Source organism: Oncorhynchus kisutch, linkage group LG12, assembly GCF_002021735.2.
Source record: "Oncorhynchus kisutch isolate 150728-3 linkage group LG12, Okis_V2, whole genome shotgun sequence".
NCBI lineage: Eukaryota > Metazoa > Chordata > Actinopteri > Salmoniformes > Salmonidae > Oncorhynchus > Oncorhynchus kisutch.
This window is the reverse complement of record NC_034185.2, coordinates 8,360,311-8,377,762: the sequence shown is the minus strand read 5'-3', so window position 1 is coordinate 8,377,762 and position 17,452 is coordinate 8,360,311. Positions and strand designations below refer to the sequence as shown.

Sequence of the window (17,452 nt, the reverse complement as noted above, 5' to 3'; positions counted from 1 at the left end):
TTTCTACTGCTCTCTACAGTCCCTCTCTGTTTTCTACTGCTCTCTACAGTCCCTCTCTGTTTTCTACTGCTCTCTACAGTCCCTCTCTGTTTCTACTGCTCTCTACAGTCCCTCTCTGTTTTCTACTGCTCTCTACAGTCCCTCTCTTTTTCTACTGCTCTCTACAGTCCCTCTCTGTTTTCTACTGCTCTCTACAGTCCCTCTCTGTTTTCTACTGCTCTCTACAGTCCTCTCTGTTTTCTACTGCTCTCTACAGTCCTCTCTGTTTTCTACTGCTCTCTACAGTCCCTCTCTGTTTTCTACTGCTCTCTACAGTCCCTCTCTCTGTTTTCTACTGCTCTCTACAGTCCCTCTCTCTGTTTTCTACTGCTCTCTACAGTCCCTCTCTCTGTTTCTACTGCTCTCTACAGTCCCTCTCTCTGTTTTCTACTGTTCTCTACATCTCTTCAGTCCCTCTCTGTTTTCTACTGCTCTCTACATCTCTTCAGTCCCCCTCTGTTTTCTACTGCTCTCTTCATCTCTTCAGTCCCTCTCTCTGTTTACTACTGCTCTCTACAGTCCCCCTCTCTGTTTTCTACTGCTCTCTACAGTCTCTCTGTTTCTACTGCTCTCTTCATCTCTACAGTCCCCCTCTCTGTTTTCTACTGCTCTCTACATCTCTACAGTCCCTCTCTGTTTTCTACTGCTCTCTACATCTCTACAGTCCCTCTCTGTTTTCTACTGCTCTCTTCATCTCTACAGTCCCTCTCTGTTTCTACTGCTCTCTTCATCTCTACAGTCCCCCTCTCTGTTTTCTACTGCTCTCTTACAGTCCCTCTTGTTTTCTAGTGCTCTCTACAGTCCCTCTCTCTGTTTTCTACTGCTCTCTTCATCTCTACAGTCCCTCTCTCGGTTTTCTACTGCTTTCTACAGTCCCCTCTCTTTTCTACTGCTCTCTACATCTCTACAGTCTCTCTGTTGTTTTCTATGCTCTCTTCATCTCTTCAGTCCCTCTCTGTTTTCTACTGCTCTCTTCATCTCTACAGTCCCTCTCTCGTTTTCTACTGCTCTCTTCATCTCTTCTGTCCCTCTCTGTTTTCTACTGCTCTACAGTCCCTCTCTCTGTTTTCTACTGCTCTCTACAGTCCCTCTCTGTTTTCTACTGCTCTCTACAGTCCTCTCTCTGTTTTCTACTGCTCTCTACATCTCTACAGTCCCTCTCTCTGTTTTCTACTGCTCTCTACATCTCTACAGTCCCTCTCTGTTTTCTACTGCTCTCTACAGTCCCTCTCTCTGTTTTACTTGCTCTCTTCACCTCTACAGTCCCTCTCTGTTTTCTACTGCTCTCTACAGTCCCTCTCTGTTTTCTACTGCTCTCTACAGTCCTCTCTGTTTTCTACTGCTCTCTACAGTCCTCTCTGTTTTCTACTGCTCTCTACAGTCCCTCTCTGTTTTCTACTGCTCTCTACAGTCCCTCTCTGTTTTCTACTGCTCTCTACAGTCCCTCTCTGTTTTCTACTGCTCTCTACAGTCCCTCTCTGTTTTCTACTGCTCTCTACAGTCCCTCTCTGTTTTCTACTGCTCTCTACAGTCCCTCTCTGTTTTCTACTGCTCTCTACAGTCCCTCTCTGTTTTCTACTGCTCTCTACAGTCCCTCTCTGTTTTTTACTGCTCTCTACAGTCCCTCTCTGTTTTCTACTGCTCTCTACAGTCCCTCTCTCTGTTTTCTACTGCTCTCTACAGTCCCTCTCTCTGTTTTCTACTGCTCTCTACAGTCCCTCTCTCTGTTTCTACTGCTCTCTACAGTCCTCTCTCTGTTTCTACTGTTCTCTACATCTCTTCAGTCCCTCTCTGTTTTCTACTGCTCTCTACATCTCTTCAGTCCCCTCTGTTTTCTACTGCTCTCTTCATCTCTTCAGTCCTCTCTCTGTTTACTACTGCTCTCTACAGTCCCCTCTCTTTTCTACTGCTCTCTACAGTCCCTCTCTGTTTTCTACTGCTCTCTTCATCTCTACAGTCCCCTCTCTGTTTTCTACTGCTCTCTACATCTCTACAGTCCCTCTCTGTTTCTACTGCTCTCTACATCTCTACAGTCCCTCTCTGTTTTCTACTGCTCTCTTCATCTCTACAGTCCCTCTCTGTTTTCTACTGCTCTCTTCATCTCTACAGTCCCCCTCTCTGTTTTCTACTGCTCTCTACAGTCCCTCTGTTTTCTAGTCTCTCTACTCTACTGCTCTCTTCATCTCTACAGTCCCTCTCTCGGTTTTCTACTGCTTTCTACAGTCCCTCTCTTTTTCTACTGCTCTCTACATCTCTACAGTCCCTCTCTGTTTTCTACTGCTCTCTTCATCTCTTCATCCTCTCTGTTTTCTACTGCTCTCTTCATCTCTACAGTCCTCTCTCTGTTTTCTACTGCTCTCTTCATCTCTTTGTCCCTCTCTGTTTTCTAGCTGCTCTCTACAGTCCCTCTCTCTGTTTTCTACTGCTCTCTACTCCCCCTCTCTGTTTTCTACTGCTCTCTACAGTCCCTCTCTCTGTTTTCTACTGCTCTCTACATCTCTACAGTCCCTCTCTCTGTTTTCTACTGCTCTCTACATCTCTACAGTCCCTCTCTGTTTTCTACTGCTCTCTACAGTCCCTCTCTCTGTTTTCTACTGCTCTCTTCACCTCTACAGTCCCTCTCTGTTTTCTACTGCTCTCTACAGTCCCTCTCTGTTTTCTACTGCTCTCTACAGTCCCTCTCTGTTTTCTACTGCTCTCTACAGTCCCTCTCTGTTTTCTACTGCTCTCTACAGTCCCTCTCTGTTTTCTACTGCCTCTACAGTCCTCTCTGTTTTCTACTGCTCTCTACAGTCCCTCTCTGTTTTCTACTGCTCTCTACAGTCCCTCTCTGTTTTCTACTGCTCTCTACAGTCCTCTCTTTTCTACTCTCTCTACAGTCCCTCTCTCTGTTTTCTACTGCTCTCTACAGTCCTCTCTCTGTTTCTACTGCTCTCTCAGTCCCTCTCTCTGTTTCTACTGCTCTTACAGTCCCTCTCTCTGTTTTTCTACTGCTCTCTTCAGTCCTCTCTGTTTTCTACTGCTCTCTTCAGTCCTCTCTGTTTTCTACTGCTCTCCATCTCTTCAGTCCCCTCTGTTCTTACTGCTCTCTACAGTCCCTTCTGTTTTCTACTGCTCTCTTCATCTCTACAGTCCCCTCTCTGTTTTCTACTGCTCTCTACAGTCCATCTCTCTGTTTTCTACTGCTCTCTACATCTCTTCAGTCCCTCTCTGTTTTCTACTGCTCTCTACAGTCCTCTCTCTGTTTTCTACTGCTCTCTACAGTCCCTCTCTGTTTTCTACTGCTCTTACATCTCTTCAGTCCTCTCTGTTTTCTACTGCTCTCTACAGTCCTCTCTTTTTCTACTGCTCTCTACATTTACAGTCCCTCCTCTCTTTTTCTACTGCTCTCTACATCTCTTCAGTCCCTCTCTCTGTTTTCTACTGCTCTCTACGTCTCTTCAGTCCCTCTCTGTTTTCTACTGCTCTCTAAGTCCCTCTCTCTGTTTTTACTGCTCTCTACAGTCCCTCTCTCTGTTTTCTTACTGCTCTCTACATCTCTTCAGTCCCTCTCTGTTTACTGCTCTCTACAGTCCCTCTCTCTGTTTTCTACTGCTCTCTACATCTCTTCAGTCCCCTCTCGTTTTCTACTGCTCTCACAGTCCCTCTCTGTTTTCTAACTGCTCTCTACATCTCTACAGTCCTCTCTCTGTTTTACTCTTGCTCTCTACATCTCTTCAGTCCCTCTCTCTGTTTTCTACTGCTCTCTACATCTCTCAGTCCCCCTCTCTGTTTCTACTGCTCTCTACAGTCCCCCTCTCTTTTTCTACTGCTCTTACAGTCCCCCTCTCTTTGCTCTACTGCTCTTCATCTCTACAGTCCCTCTCTCTGTTTTCTACTGCTCTCTACAGTCCCTCTCTGTTTTCTACTGCTCTCTACATCTCTACAGTCCCTCTCTCTGTTTTCTACTGCTCTCTACATCTCTTCAGTCCCTCTCTCTGTTTTCTACTGCTCTCTACATCTCTTCAGTCCCTCTCTCTGTTTTCTACTGCTCTCTACATCTCTTCAGTCCCCCTCTGTTTTCTTCCTCTTACAGTCCCCCTCTCTGTTTTCTATCTCTCTACATCTCTCAGTCCCCTCTCTGTTTCTACTGCTCTCTTCATCCCCTCTGTTTTCTACTGCTCTCTTCATCTCTTCAGTCCCTCTCGTTTTCTATCTGCATGATCTCTTCTAATGTATCCCCTTGCTCTCTACTCTCTCTCTCTCTCTCACTTACAGCCATGTTTCCCCTGGGTGCGGTGCTCACTAATGGCTGTCTATTTCTGTGTTGTTTTGTTGCGTAAACCCTGGCCAATTACTCTATAGCCTCATTTATTTACACACACACAGATATATATAGATACTTATATATATATATATATATATGTACAGTATATAGATATATGATAACACATGTGTGCTTGGGGTCATTGTCCATTTGGCAGACCCATTTGTGACCAAGCTTTAACTTCCTGGACTGATTGTCTTGAGATGTTGCTTCAATATATCCACAGAATTTCCCGCCTCATGATAGCCATCTATTCTAGGACTTGTTTTACTGTGGATATAGATACTTTTGTACTTGTTTCCTCCAGCATCTTCACATGGTCCTTTGCTGTTGTTCTGGGATTTATTTGCACTTTTCGCACCAAAGTATGTTCATCTCTAGGAGACAGAATGTGTCTCCTTCCTGAGCGGTATGACGGCTGCGTGGTCCCATGGTGTTTATACTTGCATACTATTGTTTGTACAGATGAATGTGGTACCTTCAGGCATTTGGAAATTGCTCCCAAGGATGAATCAGACTTGTGGAGGTCGACAATTATTTTCTCTGATGTCTTGACTGATTTCTTTTGATTTTCCCATGATGTCAAGCAAATAGGCACTGAGTTTAAAGGTAGGCCTTGAAATACATCCACAGGTACACCTCCAATTGACTCAAATTATGTCGATTAGTCTATCAGAAGCTTCTAAAGCCATGACATCATTTTCTGGAATTTTCCAAGCTGTTTAAAGGCACAGTCAACTTAGTGTATGTGAACTTCAGACCCACTGGAATTGTGATACAGTGAATTATAAGTGAAATAATCTGTCTGTAAACAATTGTTGGGAAAATTACTTGTGTCATGCACAAAGTAGATGTCCTAACCGACATGCCAAAACTATAGTTTGTTAACAAGACATTTGTGGAGTGTTTGAAAAATGAGTTTTAATGACTCCAACCTAAGTGTATGTAAACTTCTGACTTCAACTGTTTGTAAGGCATGTCAGAGTCAATGTGGAGGCTATATACAGGGTGTACTGGTACAGGTTAATGTGGAGACTATATACAGGGGTACTGGTACAGAGTTAATGTGGAGACTATATACAGGGTGTACTGGTACAGAGTTAATGTGGAGGCTATATACAGGGGGTACTGGTACAGAGTTAATGTGGAGGCTATACAGGGGGAACTGGTACAGAGTCAATGTGGAGGCTATATACAGGGGGTACTGGTACAGAGTCAATGTGGAGGCTATATACAGGGTGTACTGGTACAGAGTTAATGTGGAGGCTATAAGGGGTGTACTGGCACAGAGTTAATGTGGAGGCTATATACAGGGTGTACTGGTACAGAGTCAATGTGGAGGCTATATACAGGGGTGTACTGGTACAGAGTCAATGTGGAGGCTATATACAGGGGGTACTGGTACAGAGTTAATGTGGAGACTATATACAGGGGGTACTGGTACAGAGTTAATGTGGAGGCTATATACAGGGGGTACTGGTACAGAGTTAATGTGGAGGCTATATACAGGGTGTACTGGTACAGAGTTAATGTGGAGGCTATATACAGGGTGTACTGGTACAGAGTTAATGTGGAGGCTATATACAGGGTGTACTGGTACAGAGTTAATGTGGAGGCTATATACAGGGTGTACTGGTACAGAGTTAATGTGGAGGCTATATACAGGGTGTACTGGTACAGAGTCAATGTGGAGGCTATATACAGGGTGTACTGGTACAGAGTTAATGTGGAGGCTATATACAGGGTGTACTGGTACAGAGTCAATGTGGAGGCTATATACAGGGTGTACTGGTACAGAGTTAATGTGGAGGCTATATACAGGGTGTACTGGTACAGAGTCAATGTGGAGGCTATACACAGGGTGTACTGGTACAGAGTCAATGTGGAGACTATATACAGGGTGTACTGGTACAGAGTTAATGTGGAGGCTATATACAGGGGTGTACCGGTACAGAGTTAATGTGGAGGCTATATACAGGGTGTACCGGTACAGAGTTAATGTGGAGACTATATACAGGGTGTACTGGTACAGAGTTAATGTGGAGACTATATACAGGGTGTACTGGCACAGAGTCAATGTGGAGGCTATATACAGGGGGTAACGGTACAGAGTCAATGTGGAGACTATATAGGGGGTACTGGTACAGAGTTAATGTGGAGGCTATATACAGGGGTACTGGTACAGAGTTAATGTGGAGGCTATATACAGGGGGTACTGGTACAGAGTTAATGTGGAGGCTATATACAGGGGGTACCGGTACAGAGTCAAGGTGGAGGCTATATAACAGGGGGTACCGATACAGAGTCAATGTGGAGACTATATACATGGGGGTACCGGTACAGAGTAAATGTGGAGACTATATACAGGGGGTACCGGCACAGAGTAAATGTGGAGACTATATACAGGGGGTACCGGTACAGAGTAAATGTGGAGACTATATACAGGGGGTACCGGTACAGAGTCAATGTGGAGACTATACAGGGGGTACAGGGGGTACCGGTACAGAGTCAATGTGGAGGCTATATACAGGGGGTACCGGTACAGAGTCAATGTGGAGGCTATATACAGGGGGTACCGGTACAGATTCAATGTGGAGACTATATACAGGGTGTACCGGTACAGAGTTAATGTGGAGGCTATATACAGGGTGTACTGGTACAGAGTCAATGTGGAGGCTATATACAGGGTGTACTGGTACAGAGTCAATGTGGAGGCCATATACAGGGGGTACCGGCACAGAGTCAATGTGGAGACTATATACAGGGTGTACTGGTACAGAGTTAATGTGGAGGCTATATACAGGGGGTACGGTAACGGTACAGAGTTAATGTGGAGGCTATATACAGGGTGTACTGGCACAGAGTTAATGTGGAGGCTATATACAGGGTGTACCGGTACAGAGTTAATGTGGAGGCTATATACAGGGGTGTACTGGTACAGAGTCAATGTGGAGACTATATACAGGGGGTACCGGTACAGAGTCAATGTGGAGACTATATACAGGGGGTACTGGTACAGAGTCAGTGTGGAGGCTATATTCAGGGTGTACTGGTACAGAGTTAATGTGGAGGCTATATACAGGGTGTACTGGTACAGAGTCATGTGGAGGCTATATACAGGGTGTTACGGTACAGAGTTAATGTGGAGGCTATATACAGGGTGTACTGGTACAGAGTCAATGTGGAGACTATATACAGGGGGGTACCGGTACAGAGTCAATGTGGAGGCTATATACAGGGGGTACCGGTACAGAGTCAATGTGGAGGCTATATACAGGGGGTACAACTACAGAGTCAATGTGGAGGCTATACACAGGGTGGGGTACCGGTACAGAGTCAATGTGGAGACTATATACAGGGGGTACCGGTACAGAGTCAATGTGGAGGCTATATACAGGGTGTACCGGTACAGAGTTAATGTGGAGGCTATATACAGGGGTGTACTGGTACAGAGTCAATGTGGAGGCTATATACAGGGGGTACCGGTACAGAGTCAATGTGGAGACTATATACATGGGGGTACCGGTACAGAGTCAATGTGGAGGCTATATACAGGGTGTACCGGTACAGAGTTAATGTGGAGGCTATATACAGGGTGTACTGGTACAGAGTCAATGTGGAGGCTATACAAGGGGGTACCGGTACAGAGTCAATGTGGAGACTATATACAGGGTGTACTGGCACAGAGTCAATGTGGAGACTATATACAGGGTGTACTGGCACAGAGTTAATGTGGAGGCTATATACAGGGGTGTACTGGTACAGAGTTAATGTGAGGGCTATATACAGGGGGTACCGGTACAGAGTCAATGTGGAGGCTATATACAGGGGGTACCGGTACAGAGTCAATGTGGAGGCTATATACAGGGGGTACCGGTACAGAGTCAATGTGGTGACTATATACAGGGTGTACCGGTACAGAGTTAATGTGGAGGCTATATACAGGGTGTACTGGCACAGAGTTAATGTGGAGGCTATATACAGGGTGGGGTGTACGGTACTACAGAGTAATGTGGAGGCTATATACAGGGTGTACTGGTACAGAGTCAATGTGGAGACTATATACAGGGGGTACCGGTACAGAGTCAATGTGGAGACTATATACGGGGGTTGGTACAGAGTCAGTGTGGAGGCTATATACAGGGTGTACTGGTACAGAGTTAATGTGGAGGCTATATACAGGGTGTACTGGTACAGAGTCAATGTGGAGGCTATATACAGGGTGTACGGTACAGAGTTAATGTGGAGGCTATATACAGGGTGTACTGGTACAGAGTCAATGTGGAGACTATATACAGGGGGGTACCGTACAGAGTCAATGTGGAGGCTATATACAGGGGGTAACGGTACAGAGTCAATGTGGAGGCTAATACAGGGGGTACCGGTACAGAGTCAATGTGGAGGCTATATACAGGGGGTACCGGTACAGAGTCAATGTGGAGACTATATACAGGGGGTACCGGTACAGAGTCAATGTGGAGGCTATATACAGGGTGTACCGGTACAGAGTTAATGTGGAGGCTATATACAGGGTGTACTGGTACAGAGTCAATGTGGAGGCTATATACAGGGGGTACCGGTACAGAGTCAATGTGGAGACTATATACAGGGGTACGGTACAGAGTCAATGTGGAGGCTATATACAGGGTGTACCGGTACAGAGTTAATGTGGAGGCTATATACAGGGTGTGTACTGTACAGAGTCAATGTGGAGGCTATATACAGGGGGTACGGTACAGAGTCAATGTGGAGACTATATACAGGGGTGTACTGGCACAGAGTCAATGTGGAGACTATATACAGGGTGTACTGGCACAGAGTTAATGTGGAGGCTATATACAGGGTGTACTGGTACAGAGTTAATGTGAGGGCTATATAGGGGGGTACTGGTACAGAGTCAATGTGGAGGCTATATACAGGGTGTACTGGTACAGAGTCAATGTGGAGGCTATATACAGGGGTGTACTGGTACAGAGTCAATGTGGAGGCTATATACAGGGTGTACTGGTACAGAGTCAATGTGGAGGCTATATACAGGGTGTACTGGTACAGAGTCAATGTGGAGGCTATATACAGGGGTGTACCGGTACAGATTCAATGTGGAGGCTATATACAGGGTGTACCGGTACAGAGTCAATGTGGAGACTATATACAGGGTGTACTGGTACAGAGATAATGTGGAGGCTATATACAGGGTGTACTGGTACAGAGTCAATGTGGAGACTATATACAGGTGTACTGGTACAGAGTTAATGTGGAGGCTATATACAGGGTGTACTGGTACAGAGTCAATGTGGGAGATATATACAGGTGTACGGTGTACTGGTACAGAGTTAATGTGGAGGCTATATACAGGGTGTACTGGTACAGAGTCAATGTGGAGGCTATATACAGGGTGTACTGGTACAGAGTTAATGTGGAGGCTATATACAGGGTGTACTGGTACAGAGTTAATGTGGAGGCTATATACAGGGTGTACTGGTACAGAGTCAATGTGGAGACTATATACAGGGGTGTACTGGTACAGAGTTAATGTGGAGGCTATATACAGGGTTACTGGTACAGAGTCAATGTGGGGACTATATACAGGGTGTACTGGTACAGAGTTAATGTGGAGGTATATACAGGGTGTACTGGTACAGAGTCAATGTGGAGGCTATACAGGGTGTACTGGTACAGAGTTAATGTGGAGGCTATATACAGGGTGTACTGGTACAGAGTTAATGTGGAGGCTATATACAGGGTGTACTGGTACAGAGTCAATGTGGAGACTATATACAGGGTGTACTGGTACAGAGTCAATGTGGAGGCTATACAGGGGGTACTGGTACAGAGTCAATGTGGAGACTATATACAGGGTGTACTGGTACAGAGTTAATGTGGAGGCTATATACAGGGTGTGCCGTTACAGAGCAAATGTGGAGACTATATACAGGGTGTTACGGTACAGAGTCAATGTGGAGGCTATATACAAGGGGGTACCGGTACAGAGTCAATGTGGAGGCTATATACAGGGGGTACCGGTACAGAGTCAATGTGGAGGGCTATATACAGGGGTGTACCGGCACAGAGTCAATGTGTAGGCTATATACAGGGCGTACCGGTACAGAGTTAATGTGGAGGCTATATACAGGGTGTGCCGTTACAGAGTAAATGTGGAGACTATATACAGGGTGTTACGGTACAGAGTCAATGTGGGGGCTATATACAGGGGTGGGGTACCGGTACAGAGTCAATGTGAAGGCTATATACAGGGGGTACCGGTACAGAGTCAATGTGGAGGCTATATACAGGGTGTACCGGCACAGAGTCAATGTGGAGGCTATATACAGGGGGTACCGGTACAGAGTCAATGTGGAGGCTATATACAGGGGGTACCGGTACAGAGTCAATGTGGAGGCTATATACAGGGTATACCGGTACAGAGTCAATGTGGAGGCTATATACACGGGGTACTGGTACAGAGTCAATGTGGAGGCTATATACAGGGTGTTACGGTACAGAGTCAATGTGGAGGCTATATACAGGGTGTTACGGTACAGAGTAAATGTGGAGGCTATATAGGGTGTACCGGTACAGAGTAAATGTGGAGGCTATATACAGGGTGTTACGGTACAGAGTCAATGTGGAGGCTATATAAAGGGGGGTACCAGTACAGAGTCAATCAATGTGGAGGCTATATACAGATGGTACTGGTACAGAGTCAATGTGGAGGCTATATACAGGGGGTACCGGTACAGAGTCAATGTGGAGGCTATATACAGGGAGTACCGGTACAGAGTAAAGTGAAGGCTATATACAGGGGGTACCGGTCAGAGTCAATGTGGAGGCTATATACAGGGAGTACCGGTACAGAGTAAATGTGAAGGCTATATACAGGGGGGTACGGTACAGAGTCAATGTGGAGGCTATATACGGGAGTACCGGTACAGAGTCTATGTGGAGGCTATATACAGGGGGTACGGTACAGAGTCAATGTGGAGGCTTATACAGGGTGGTGTACGGCACAGAGTCAATGTGGAGGCTATATACAGGGGGTACGGTACAGAGTCAATGTGGAGGCTATATACAGGGGGTACCGGTACAGAGTCAAGTGGAGGCTATATACAGGGGTATACCGGTACAGAGTCAATGTGGAGGCTATATACAGGGGGTACTGGTACAGAGTCAATGTGGAGGCTATATACAGGGTGTACCAGGTACAGAGTAAATGTGGAGGCTATATACAGGGTGTTACGGTACAGAGTCAATGTGGAGGCTATATAAAGGGTGTACCGGTACAGAGTAAATGTGGAGGCTATATAAGGGTGTTACGGTACAGAGTCAATGTGGAGGCTATATAAGGGGGTACCAGTACAGAGTCAATGTGGAGGCTATATACAGATGGTACTGGTACAGAGTCAATGTGGAGGCTATACAGGGGGTACCGGTACAGAGTCAATGTGGAGGCTATATACAGGGAGTACCGGTACAGAGTAAATGTGAAGGCTATATACAGGGGTACCGGACAGAGTCAATGTGGAGGCTATATACAGGGAGTACCGGTACAGAGTAAATGTGAAGGCTATATACACGGGGGTACCGGTACAGAGTCAATGTGGAGGCTATATACAGGGAGTACCGTTACAGAGTCTATGTGGAGGCTATATACAGGGGGTACCGGTACAGAGTCAATGTGGAGGCTATATACAGGGGTGTAACGGCACAGAGTCAATGTGGAGGTATATACACGGGGTACGGTACAGAGTAATGTGGAGGCTATATACAGGGTGTGCGTTACAGAGTAAATGTGGAGACTATATACAGGGTTGTTACGGTACAGAGTCAATGTGGGGCTATATAGGGGGTACCGGTACAGAGTCAATGTGAAGGCTATATACAGGGGGGTACCGGTACAGAGTCAATGTGGAGGCTATATACGGGGGTACCGGCACACAGTCAATGTGGAGGCTATATACAGGGGGTACCGGTATAGAGTCAATGTGGAGGCTATATACAGGGGGTACCGGTACAGAGTCAATGTGGAGCTATATACAGGGTATAACGGTACAGAGTCAATGTGGAGGCTATATACACGGGTAGGGGGACCGGTACAGAGTCAATGTGGAGGCTATACAGGGTGTTACGGTACAGAGTCAATGTGGAGGTATATACAGGGTGTTACGGTACAGAGTAAATGTGGAGGTATATACAGGGTGGTGTTGTGTACGTAAATGTGGAGGTGGAGGCTATATACAGGGTGTTACGGTACAGAGTCAATGTGGAGGCTATATATAAAGGGGGTACCGGTACAGAGTCAATGTGGAGGCTATATACAGGTGGTACTGGTACAGAGTCAATGGGAGGCTATAACAGGGGGGGGTACGGTACAGAGTCAATGTGGAGGCTTATACAGGGAGTACCGGTACAGAGTCCAATGTGGAGGCTATATACAGGTGGTACTGGTACAGAGTCAATGTGGAGGCTATATACAGGGAGTACCGGTACAGGTTCTATGTGGAGCTATATACAGGGAGTACCGTTTACAGAGTCAATGTTATACACACTATATTATGCATATATATATATATATATACACTATATATACACACACTACACATAGTATATATACACACACTATACACATAGTATATATATACACACTATATATACATACACTATATATGTATATACACACACACACTATATATAAACACACACACAGTATATATATAGTATGTGTGTATATATTATTACAAGACATTTTATATGTGGGTACAATGAGATCATGCAGTGTACAGACAGCAGACCAGGGACTTCTGCAATGTTAGAATTTAAATCCTTCTGCTAGTGTGTTTTCATGAAATTGACTTGTAATAGCAGGACTTACCAGTCTGACTCTCTTCCCTCCCTCCCTCGCTCCCTCCCTCCAGTCCTCCTCAGGCCAGCCCCCTACCCGTCGATCACTCCACCGGACCCTGTCTGATGAGAGTATCTACCGGGGCCAGCGTGTCCCCTCTCTGAGGCTGGGGGACCTAGAACCAGACCCCAGCCTGGCTAGTGATGTGTTGTTCAGCTGCTCCACGTTGCCACGTTCTCCCACCACCCGCGGGGTGCCTCTCAGACGACCTTCTTACAAACTGGGGATCAAACTCCACGGTGAGACTGTTCCAGTTACCTTGAACCCTGCTCACAAACCCTTTTGATTACTGACTATTGAGTAACACACCTGTTCTTGACTATCACATACAGTTGAAGTCTGAAGTTTACATACACTTAGATTGGAGTCATTAAAAATCGTTTTTCAACCTCTCCACAAATTTCTTGTTAACAAACTATAGTTTTGGCAAGTCTGTTAGGACATCTACATCTACTTGTGCATGACACAATTAATTTTTCCAACAATTGTTAACAGACAGATTATTTCACTTATAATTCACTGTATCACAATTCCAGTGGGTCTGAAGTTTACATACACTAAGTTGACTGTACCTTTAAACAGCTTGGAAAATTCCAGAAAATGAGGTGTACCTGTGGATGTATTTCAAGGCCTACCTTCAAACTCAGTGCTTCTTCGCTTGACATCATGGAAAAATCAAACTAAATCAGCCAAGACTTCAGAAAAAAAATATTGTAGACCTCTACAAGTCTGGTTCATCCTTGGGAGCAATTTCCAAATGCCTGAAGGTACCACATTCATCTGTACAAACAATAGTAGGTATAAACACCATGAGACCACGTAGCCGTCATACCGCTCAGGTCAGGAAGGAGACACGTTCTGTCTCCTAGAGATGAATGTACTTTGTTGCGAAAAGTGCAAATCAATCCCAGAACAACAACAAAGGACCTTGTGAAGATGCTGGAGGAAACAAGTACAAAAGTATTTATATCCACAGTAAAACGAGTCATATATCAACATAACCTGAAAGGCCGCTCAGCAAGGAAGAAGCCACTGCTCCAAAAACTGCCATAAAAAAGCCAAACTACAGTTTGCAACTGCACATGGGGACAAAGATTGTACTTTTTGGAGAAATGTCCTCTGGTCTGATGAAACAAAAATAGAACTGTTTGGCCATAATGACCATCGTTTTAAAAAAGGGGGAGGCTTGCAAGCCGAAGAACACCATCCCAACCGTGAAGCACGGGGGTGGCAGCATCATGTTGTGGGGGTGCTTTGCTGCAGGAGTGCCTGGTGCACTTCACAAAATAGATGGCATCATGAGGTAGGAAAGTTCTGTGGATATGTTGAAGCAACATCTCAAGACATCAGTCAGGAAGTTAAAGCTTTTTCGCAAATGGGTCTTCCAAATGGACAATGACCCCAAGCAAACCTCCAAAGTTGTGGCAAAGTGGCTTAAGGACAACAAAGTCAAGGTATTGGAGTGGCCATCACAACACCCTGACATCAATCCTATAGAAACTTTGTGGGCAGAACTGAAGAAGCGTGTGTGAGCAAGGAGGCCTACAAACCTGACTCAATTTCACCAGCTCTGTCAGGAGGAATGGGCCAAAATTCACCCCAACTTATTGTGGGAAGCTTGTGGAAGGCTACCCGAAACCTTTGACCCAAGTTAAACAATTTAAAGGCAATGCTACCAAATACAAATTGAGTGTATGTAAACTTCTGACCCACTGGAAATGTGATGAAAGAAATACAAGCTGAAATAAATCACTCTCTCTACTATTATTCTGACATTTCACATTCTTAAAATAAAGTGTTGATCCTAACAGACCTAAAACAGGGATTTTTTTTACTAGGATTAGAATTGTCAGGAAGTTTAAATGTGTTTGACTAAGGTGTATTTAAACTTCCGACTTCAACTGTATATTAACATGGCCATTGGTTTCTAAAATGCAACTGTGGACAGTGGACTACTTGGAATGACACACGTGAAGCTTCGATGGATGGCTTTGTGAGCATGGTGTTTGCTGTGATGCTAGTTGGAGCTGCTGCTGTGTATCTGCTGCCCCCTGCTGGTAGAAAAGCTCATATTGTTGTACAAATATAAAATAGCAACCTGTTAGATAGTTTCATTTTCAGAAGAAAAGAGGCTAAGGGACTAGTGTGCATGGTTTGAACAACATTGTCACTAAGTTTGTCTTCTCGTGGTTAGTAATGTCTCCGGCTCTAACCTGTCCCCCCCCCCCCCCCTGTGCTGTTTCTCCAGGTGACCTGTCTGCGTCTGACACGTCATTGGCTGAGATGGTTGAGCGTCAGCGCCACCCCCTCCCCCAGGAGCTGATGCCCCTCCCCCCCTCTGAGAGCAGGGACAGCCCCCTGGACTGGACCCACCTGGTGGATGTGGCCAGCACCTTTGAGAGTAATTACAGTGATATCTAGATTTATATGGCTTCCTTTGAAACAATGGAAGGTATAACTGGATTGTGGCTTGACCTTTAACCCAATTTAACCTCCTTATAATATATACTTAATCTGTTCTCCCTCTCTGTGTGTCCCCTCTCTCTGTGTGTCCCCTCTCTCTGTGTGTCCCCTCTCTCTGTGTGTCCCTCTCTCTGTGTGTCCTCTCTCTCTGTGTGTCCTCTCTCTCTCTCTGTGTGTCCTCTCTCTCCTTTCTCTCTCTCTCTCTCTCTCTCTCTCTCTCTCTCTCTCTCTCTGTGTCCTCTCTCTCTCGTGTGTCCTCTCTCTGTGTGTCCTATCTCTCTCTCTGTGTGTCCTCTCTCTCTCTCTCTGTGTGTCCTCTCTCTCTCCTCTCTCTCTCTCTCTCTCTCTCTCTCTCTCTCTCTGTGTTCTCTCTATCTCTCTCTCTCTCTGTGTTTCTCTCTATCTCTCTCTCTCTCTCTCTGTGTTCTCTCTATCTCTCTCTCTGTGTTTCTCTCTCTCTTCTCTCCTGTTTTCTCTCTCTCTCTCTCTGTGTCTTCTCTCTCTCTCTCTCTCTGTGTCCTCTCTCTCTCTCTCTCTCTCTCTGTGTCCTCTCTCTCTCTCTCTGTGTCCTCTCTCTCTCTCTCTCTCTCTGTGTCCTCTCTCTCTCTCTCTGTGTGTCCTCTCTCTCTCTCTCTGTGTCCTCTCTCTCTCTCTGTGTCCTCTCCTTTCTTCCCTCCGTCCAGTCCAGAGAGGGTTTGTGTTCAGTGATTCTAACCCCAGAGGTAGTGGAGCCTCCAGCCCTCACCAGTCACAGCCCAGCCTGGAGATACAGCTTGGCCCTCTATCAAGACCCTCATCCAGGTAGCCCACACCAGACACAGCCTGACCCTCACCCAGGTAACCCACACCAGACACAGCCTGACCCTCACCCAGGTGACCCACACCAGGTAACCCACACCAGACACAGCCTGACCCTCATCCAGGTAGCCCACACCAGACACAGCCTGACCCTCATCCAGGTAACCCAACCAGACACAGCCTGACCCTCACCCAGGTAACCCCCACCAGACACAGCCTGACCCTCACCCAGGTAACCCACACCAGACACAGCCTGACCCTCACTCAGCGTAACCCACACCAGACACAGCCTGACCCTCACCCAGGTAACCCACACCAGACACAGCCTGACCCTCACCCAGGTAACCCACACCAGACACAGCCTGACCCCTCACCCAGGTAGCCCACACCAGACACAGCCTGACCCTCACCCAGGTTAACCCACACAGGACACAGCCTGACCCTCACCCAGGTAACCCACACCAGACACAGCCTGACCCTCACCCAGGTAACCCACACCAGACACAGCCTGGCCCTCATCCAGGTAGCCCACACCAGACACAGCCTGGCCCTCATCCAGGTAGCCCACACCAGACACAGCCTGACCCTCACCCAGGTAGCCCACACCAGACACAGCCTGACCCTCACCCAGGTAACCCACACCAGACACAGCCTGACCCTCACCCAGGTAACCCACACCAGACACAGCCTGACCCTCACCCAGGTAACCCACACCAGACACAGCCTGACCCTCACCCAGGTGACCCACACCAGGTAACCCACACCAGACACAGCCTGGCCCTCACCCAGGTAACCCACACCAGACACAGCCTGACCCTCACCCAGGTAACCCACACCAGACACAGCCTGACCCTCACCCAGGTAACCCACACCAGACACAGCCTGACCCTCACCCAGGTAACCCACACCAGACACAGCCTGACCCTCACCCAGGTGACCCACACCAG

At 46.5% G+C, this 17,452-nt stretch overlaps 1 protein-coding gene across 1 annotated transcript in view; it reads left to right on the top strand.

Moving 5' to 3' along the window:
* Positions 1-16,698, top strand: part of sipa1l1 (signal-induced proliferation-associated 1 like 1) — a 225,962-nt gene extending 209,264 nt beyond the window's left edge. The window contains exons 19-21 of the mRNA XM_031837956.1: positions 13,258-13,483; positions 15,493-15,645; positions 16,391-16,698. Coding sequence (XP_031693816.1) covers positions 13,258-13,483; positions 15,493-15,645; positions 16,391-16,512 — 501 coding nt within the window. The 3' untranslated portion in view covers positions 16,513-16,698. The remainder of the gene's footprint in view (positions 1-13,257; positions 13,484-15,492; positions 15,646-16,390) is intronic.
* The last annotated feature ends 754 nt before the right edge of the window (positions 16,699-17,452 follow it).